This window comes from Lottia gigantea (genome assembly GCF_000327385.1).
Source record: "Lottia gigantea unplaced genomic scaffold LOTGIsca_21, whole genome shotgun sequence".
NCBI classification, from domain to species: Eukaryota; Metazoa; Mollusca; class Gastropoda; family Lottiidae; genus Lottia; species Lottia gigantea.
This window is the reverse complement of record NW_008708458.1, coordinates 2,758,222-2,767,331: the sequence shown is the minus strand read 5'-3', so window position 1 is coordinate 2,767,331 and position 9,110 is coordinate 2,758,222. Positions and strand designations below refer to the sequence as shown.

Below are 9,110 nucleotides of genomic sequence, written 5' to 3'. Positions count from 1 at the left end.
GAATCCATGGTTATCCAACTTTATGTTCCGTCCTGCTATGCCCTATAACCCTTGGTTGTCTAGTAACATGTGGTCGGGAAATATGTTTAATGGTGGATTCAACTCTGGATTAGGTTCATCGTTTATGGGAATGGGAAACGGATTTGAGATGAACAGTAATGGAATGTGGGTGCAAGATTTCTAGACGAGGTCAGTCATTAACTTTACTATAACATTAAGGGGCCCTCATACCATAGCGACAACCAGTTGCTTATAGTTACAAATAAGAACGGCTATCATAAATTTCGAACGCAACCCTCATGCAACTGAGTTGTGAGTTGCATTCGGAATTCATGACCACTTACATAAGGATAACAACTAAGTTACAAGGATGCTGTCTGCTAGCTTGTCGGAATTGAGAATGCAAAACTCCGATACATGCATCCTTTATTTCAACAGACTTTGTCTTCTGTTCTATATATTATTAAATGTTCTTGTCGCATTCAATTTCGTTATCTAGATATTTTGTTCAATCATCGGTAGTTTTCAACCAAAACATAATAGCGATAGCATATCTGCAATGGTGTTTATCCTTTAAAGTCCTATTTGTGTAAATGCATTCAAACCAAAAACCTAAAACAATCTCTTGCATGAAAATCATTGCAAAAATTGCAATTCTAATTCGACATTCTAAATTTGAAATGAAATGTTTCATATCAGTTTAATATTTCTTATTCTTTTATTTTCAGGGAATGTTAAATACCAAAAAATTGTTTTTATTTCTATTTCTATATATTTTTTCAAATTTTCGTTTCTATTTCAATTTTTTTTTCAAATTTTTATTTGAAATTTACATGCTTGTCTCAAAATTAATGTATGATTTATTTTCTGAATAAAATGGCTATTTAGCATTTGATATACTCATATCCTAATATACCATTGATCTTGGTGCCTTTATTGGCATATTAAAAAGAATGTCTGGTATAATACTGACTATAGATATTTATATAACAAGTATGTCTGGTATAATACTGACTATATGATATTTTTATAACAAGTATGACTGGTATAATACTGACTATATATTTATATAACAAGTATGACTGGTATAATACTGACTATATGATATTTATATTACAAGTATGTCTGGTATAATACTGACTACATGATATTTATATAACAAGTATGTCTGGTATAATACTGACTATATGATATTTATATAGCAAGTATGTCTGGTATAATACTGACTATATGATATTTATATCACAAGTATGTCTGGTATAATACTGACTATATATTTATATAACAAGTATGTCTGGTATAATACTGACTATATATTTATATAACAAGTATGTCTGGTATAATACTGACTATATGATATTTATATCACAAGTATGTCTGGTATAATACTGACTATATATTTATATAACAAGTATGTCTGGTATAATACTGACTATATGATATTTATATAACAAGTATGTCTGGTATAATACTGACTATATATTTATATAACAAGTATGTCTGGTATAATACTGACTATATGATATGTATATAACAAGTATGTCTGGTATAATACTGACTACATGATATTTATATAACGAGTATATCTGGTATAATATTGACTACATGATATTTATATTACAAGTATGTCTGGTATAATACTGACTACATGATATTTATATAGCAAGTATGTCTGGTATAATACTGACTATATGATATTTATATAACAAGTATGTCTGGTATAATACTGACTTAGATATTTATATAACAAGTATGTCTGGTATAATACTGACTATATGATATTTATATAACAAGTATGTCTGGTATAATACTGACTACATGATATTTATATAACGAGTATATCTGGTATAATATTGATTACATGATCTGGTATAATACTGACTATATGATATTTATATAACAAGTATGTCTGGTATAATACTGACTATATGATATTTATATAACAAGTATGTCTGGTATAATACTGACTTAGATATTTATATAACAAGTATGTCTGGTATAATACTGACTACATGATATTTATATAACGAGTATATCTGGTATAATATTGACTACATGATATTTATATTACAAGTATGTCTGGTATAATACTGACTTAGATATTTATATAGCAAGTATGTCTGGTATAATACTGACTTAGATATTTATATAGCAAGTATGTCTGGTATGATACTGACTATATGATATTTATATAACAAGTATGTCTGGTATAATACTGACTATATGATATTTATATAACAAGTATGTCTGGTATAATACTGACTACATGATATTTATATAACGAGTATATCTGGTATAATATTGACTACATGATATTTATATTACAAGTATGTCTGGTATAATACTGACTACATGATATTTATATAGCAAGTATGTCTGGTATAATACTGACTATATGATATTTATATAACAAGTATGTCTGGTATAATACTGACTACATGATATTTATATAGCAAGTATGTCTGGTATAATACTGACTTAGATATTTATATAGCAAGTATGTCTGGTATAATATTGACTATATGATATTTATATAACAAGTATGTCTGGTATAATACTGACTATATGATATTTATATAACAAGTATGTCTGGTATAATAATGACTACATGATATTTATATTACAAGTATGTCTGGTATAATACTGACTACATGATATTTATATAACAAGTATGTCTGGTATAATACTGACTACATGATATTTATATAGCAAGTATGTCTGGTATAATACTGACTACATGATATTTATATAGCAAGTATGTCTGGTATAATACTGACTATATGATATTTATATAGCAAGTATGTCTGGTATAATACTGACTTAGATATTTATATAACAAGTATGTCTGGTATAATACTGACTATATGATATTTATATAACAAGTATGTCTGGTATAATATTGACTACATGATATTTATATTACAAGTATGTCTGGTATAATACTGACTACATGTTATTTATATAACAAGTATGCCTGGTATAATACTGACTACATGATATTTATATAACAAGTATGTCTGGTATAATACTGACTTAGATATTTATATAGCAAGTATGTCTGGTATAATACTGACTATATGATATTTATATAACAAGTATGTCTGGTATAATACTGACTTAGATATTTATATAACAAGTATGTCTGGTATAATACTGACTACATGATATTTTTATAACAAGTATGTCTGGTATAATACTGACTATATGATATTAATATTACAAGTATGTCTGGTATAATACTGACTACGCCGACGATATCACCCTCGTTACCCCGTCTCGCCAGGCACTTGTTTCACTACTTAAGATATGCGACGAATTTTCAAACAAATATGATGTAAAGTTTAATCCCGACAAAAGTAAGATGTTAATTTTAAGTCATGGCCATAAAGATGTATCTAATATAAAGGATGTTTATTTCAATGGCAAATGTATCAATGTAGTAAATTCTGATCAACATTTGGGTAATTCCTTATTATGTGACAGCAATGAATATATTATACAGAAGGGCATCAATATAGAACTCATAATTCATTGTTACCAATTATATGTCACGACAATCCTGTAGAAAACCAACTGCATCTGAGATTTTTTAAGTTCTTTAAAATATGTCTTTTAAATAAGAATGAATGTATTAAGATGTGCAGTAACCTTGCTTTTAATGGAAGCCAGTCTGCCACTTTTAACACCCTATCATATATTTGTCATAAATATAATTTTCCCGTTATAACATAAATTATATAGCGTGTAATATTTTCTACGTCAATCACAAGACTGCAGAAAATTCGCAGACTGCAGCAGCAATTAGAGATATGACGTCATTGATAGAGTCAAAAAAACACAAAGTGGATTACTCTAACATAAAAGAAAAATTATATTTTATTTTTTATGAAAGTGCTATCAGCATTCCCTGCCTGGCGCCACACCTGTCATAGCTGTTTGTGACAAATCTGTCTGGTATAATACTGAATATATAGGGCCTTAGTTCTCAATCCTTTTGTTGTCTTGAACCCTTTTTTATTTATTAAGCTATCTTCTGGTTCCTCCAAAAATCAGCTGTTAGTGTGCAATTTCTCAAATCAAAATACATACTTACTAAAGTTCTTTTTGACATATCTGACAAACTGGGATCAGAAGTGTTTCGTTAAGATAGGGAGTTTATTATATTTCAAAACGTTTATTTCTTAGCATAAAATTTTATTATATGCATTTTGCTTGTATAAGTTATACATTGACTTTTATCAATGCTGACAATTTTATTAAAAAAGTTTCATTTATTCATTTTCGATCCTGTCGTCATCAATCATTCTATTATATGTTGGAGTACTGTCCTGAAAATACAAAAAAAATATAGAGGTTTTATTTCAAAATGTGCATTCCGTCATTGATAACTTTTATCGTTGGTACATAAAATCTTAGACAAATAGTTTCTCCACGAACAATCTTATGTTTATGCCGATCTATATAATAATTTCAACAAATGTGCGAGTGGGCAACAATTTATAGGGAGACACCTTTAGGATTTAAAACTGTAGTTATTACCCCGTTTTTTTTTAATTTATAAATATATACGTACCTAATAATATTTTCCGTAATGTTTTCCAAAGAATGGAGGGATGAAAGGTATTCCACCATAAGGCAAGCCGTAGTGGCCGAATTTTCCATAGCCGAGACCACCAAAACTACCAAGGCCGCCTAATAAACCGCCTCCATATCCCCCCAGACCGCCTCCATATCCGCCAAGACCTCCAAATCCACCCAAACCTCCTAAACCTCCAAATCCACCCAGACCTCCTAAACCTCCAAATCCACCCAGACCTCCTAAACCAATTCCGCCGAATCCACCGTAATACGAGGCGGTTGATGCTGATACGAGGCAAGCGATTAAACAGATTACTTTATACATCTACCATAGAAAAAAATATACATATTAAATCATTTCAGTGGCATTAATCAACCATAAAAGGGGTTGTAAAGGTTTCTAAATTTCGTATGTGTGTCGGGGACACTGATAGCATCAATTTTTCATCATTCCAATTTTCAATCAGACGTCTGTGGTTTGTGCGAAGTCCTTTCTATTGTGTAAAGCATATTTTGCAATTAGTGACATCATCAAACTCTTAGTTTGTCTTGGAATCGCAGAAATCACAGACGTCTGATTGAAAATTGCAAATTGATGCTATCAGTGTCCCCGATATACATACAAAATTTAGAAAACCTCTTTATAATCTCTTTAAATTATCAAATCATTTCAGTGGAAACTATCAAACATTGAATTATTCAATTATTTTAGTGCATGTCAATAGACGAAACCATGTTGTAGAATCGGACAGAACCTGCTTGACGACCACTGATCCAATCTATCTGAAATTCGATCAGTCATAGGCTACTTAGACAGTCGCTGATAACATAGAGTACTAAAAAGAAGACAATTTGGGCTAGGGTTGGGGCTGAGGAGACTTTTCAATAATCGAAAGTTCCGGAGATCTTCTACTAATGTTTCAATCCACATTCCTTTTGTCTTTTTGTGATTGGAACGAATATCTGGTTGTCATACATGCATAAATCAATATTGTGGTTAGAAAACCCATGTTTTGAATCGCAGGTGTCCGATTGAAAATTGGAGTGGTGCCCGGATACACATAAAAAGTTTAGAAAACCTCTTAACAATCCCTTTAAAGCATATTCTAAATAAAAATTTCCCTACCTTGATTGCAGACGTCTTTCAGATCAATTCACTGAACTCGATTGCTTGAGCTGATTCTACAACAGCTTCTGCCTGATATTTATACCAAGCAGTACGTGTGGTTCTATGACAGGTCCACTGATTGATGGTGTTTACTCCGTCAGAATTGGGAATTTATGTAAAGGCTTCCTTGAACCGTTCGAATCTCACCTAACAAAAATGTACGAAAGTGGTCTCGTATAAAATGAATGCAATGGTCGTGTGAAATGAAAATGTAATTATAATACCTAAAAATATCTAATAAAAAAAACTTGAATTTTCACCCGGATGGAAATTCTAGAATTTTTAATTAAAAACTTGTATTTTCACCCGAGTGGAAATTAATTTTCACCCAGGTGACAATTCAATAACATCTGATAAAAAAACTTGAATTTTTACCCGGATGAAAATTCAAGTTTTTAATTCAAAATTCTGGAATTTTCACCTTTGTGAAAATTAATTTCCACTCAGATGAAAATACAAGTTTTTAATTCAAAATTCTAGAATTAAAAAATTCAAGTTTTTAGTTAAATATTATTGAATTATCACCCGCGTGAAAATTCAAGTCTTTAGTTAAATATTATTGAATTATCACCTGGGAATTAATTTTCACCCAGATGATAATTCAATAATATTTGATAAAAAAAAACTTGAATTTTCACCCGGTTATACGCCGGTTGAAAGGGTTTTGTCTCTTCTACAATGAAATATTTCTTATGCTCTCATGTAATTAGCCCTATGGGCTTTTTTTCTTAAATATAACTCTCGAGCACAAGATCCAGGGAAAATTCTGAAATTTTATATCAGGATCATATGCAGCACAACGGATTTAAAAACTTTTCGGTATAGAATGGTTATTTACAGATATTGCCAGTTCTTGCCATTCCAGACCCGTAGGAACTGGAGGACCAGGAGGCGCAATGCCACCAACATCCACCGCCCCAGAATGGCTTCCCCGCATGAAAAAAATCCGAAAACCTACCAACAGTGACAGGTGACAAAGGAATTGTTGACATCTGCGTTTTATATAAGGTCCTTTGCGATAGCAGGTTTCGTGGATTTGCACAAACCACAGTTGTCCAATTCCAAATCTATGTTAACCATTACAGAATCGGTACAACCTGTGGAACTAGAAAGGGTCCAACTGTCAATTTTCTATTATTACATTACATATAATGTCGTAAGTATATCGTAAGTATGTCATTAGTACTCAGGTCGTGGGTAATAATTCGAAATTAATTAGCTCCTCTACATGCGACTTTGCATCATAACTTTTAACAATATAACATTTTTGAACTCGGCAATATTTATGAGTGGACAGATTCGAACTGCCAACTTTAAAGTAACAATGACTGCTTGGGTTTCCCAATTTCTACTTATAATATATAAAGTTATAATAGAAGAGTGTATTCGAGTTATTTATGAATGGCAGCACCACGGCTCTGTCGTCAGATTGCATTCAATATGTAGAAATGAATTTTCCATCAAGGAAATGCTCTAGTAATATTTGAATAGCTATCGGCATGTTTTCCTATTCAAAATTCAGTATGTCGAAATTTCTTTAATTAAAATTATGTTAATTACATAGTTTTGAGGTTTTTTAATATTAAAAGTGTCCACGTGTGAGAGTGTGTTGTTGAACGAAAAAACCTACTTTTTGCCATCTTCTTATTTGGATAAAAATTTAAACTAAGTTGGACCATTAAGGAATACTATCCATTTGTATCGCATTGTAACCGTGCATGTTAACTCTTTATCAGTATCTTATTTCTCAGATAAATACCTGAGGTTGCCCGAATTTGTAACCTAGTTATGAGATTTTTGCCCGAAAAACATGCGCCATGGGACTGATATCTACATTTGAAATTTTATATCATTGTCGAATTGAAAGTTTTTTTTATTTAAAAATATATAACCAAACTCATAAATCAATGACTACTTGTTCTATTGATATGAGTGGAATAATCCAAAATTTGTTTGGAGGCTGGATTTAGTTAGAATACAGTCATTCCTGCTTTTGAAAATTTTGTCAAGGAATCTCGGTGTCTCAGTGATTTAATTACTTGATCGCTAACCAATAGGTCAGGGTTCAGTCCCTTTTTCAGCTTTAAAATGGCTCGATATTTTTAGTTGAAACCTATAGAATACGTAGGAGACATTACTTCTCTACAATAAGACGTTTATTTTAATCAAATCAGCACATTAGTTTTTTAACAACTTCAAAAAACATAGCGAAATGTCATTTTTTTAAATATTTTTGGCGTTTAAAGGACAATAAATTGTTGTGTGATTTTTTATACACCTTACTACAGTTAAAATAAAGATATTATTTTCTATTAATTAATCGCGAAACCGGATGTGACGTAGAGTGAGCTTTAGAACAATAACAAACATGGCCTCAGCCTATGATTCTGATAAAAGTTTACTGAGTAAAGAGGAACAATATCATGATTTTAGTGTTCAGCCATACAGATTTGAGGCTGTTTATACACCTGAACAACTCTTAGATGGGAAGCAAATGGAATCTAACATAAATGAGACGAAGAGCGGCGATCAGTTCAGTAGAACCGAGGATACATTTTGGTGTACTTGTAGTAAGTGTCCGGTAATGCCGAATGGAACTGCGTGTGTTTGTTATCAGGTATGACAGCGTGTACAAAATATCACTGCACGAGTTGTATGAGGCTGCCATGTTTGTTATTTTTCGGCAGCACGCTCTGCTTCACATCCGGTTTCGCGATTAATTAATGAAAAATAATTTAAACTTATTTGAACTATAGTAAGGTGTATAAAAAAAATCACACAACAATTTCTGGTGGGCTGGAATTTTTTAGTTGATCTTTCAGGGCACATTTCTTTAGATTTTGATATAAAGTTTTCTCAAAGTTGAGCACAAAAATGTTTCGTCCTACAAAAGAAGCGGAATGTCCCTTTAAACCGAGGTCCCGTGCGACCATGGGCGTTAAAGATCCCTCGACATTTGGATAACGAAAGGACGTAGTCGTTTCACAGAGCATGGCGATCGGTCTTCATTACCACATTCATTTCATTTCATTTAACACTGCAAATAAGTGAATAAATCACGAAGTCGGAATTTGATTTTAAAAATTTTTATCTCAAGGTTGTCTAATTGATATGTTTAAAAAAAACCGACAGTTTTTACTTCTTTCAATAGAAATCAATCAACATTGCTAATTACACCTGTCACCTGCGAGACCAATTTAATAATTAATTAAGTTTTTAATTTTATTTGTGCTACAAATTTCTTGGGGCTTAAACAATGATTTCCTGGTAAACAAAATTTTAAAAATATTGTTAAAAAATAATTGTAAAAGCGAGTAACTCTCTTCCAAATTCACGGACAAAACTTTAATATTAGTCTCCTTTT

General features: G+C 31.4%; 1 protein-coding gene across 1 annotated transcript; it reads right to left on the bottom strand.

Moving 5' to 3' along the window:
* Positions 1-4,573: 4,573 nt before the first annotated feature.
* Positions 4,574-6,683, bottom strand: LOTGIDRAFT_159733 (hypothetical protein; the record flags this gene model as incomplete). Its single annotated transcript, XM_009054223.1, has 2 exons — positions 4,574-4,903; positions 6,585-6,683. The coding sequence occupies 2 exons, from the start codon at positions 6,681-6,683 to the stop codon at positions 4,574-4,576; spliced, it is 429 nt and encodes a 142-aa protein (XP_009052471.1).
* Between the last annotated feature and the right edge of the window lie 2,427 nt (positions 6,684-9,110).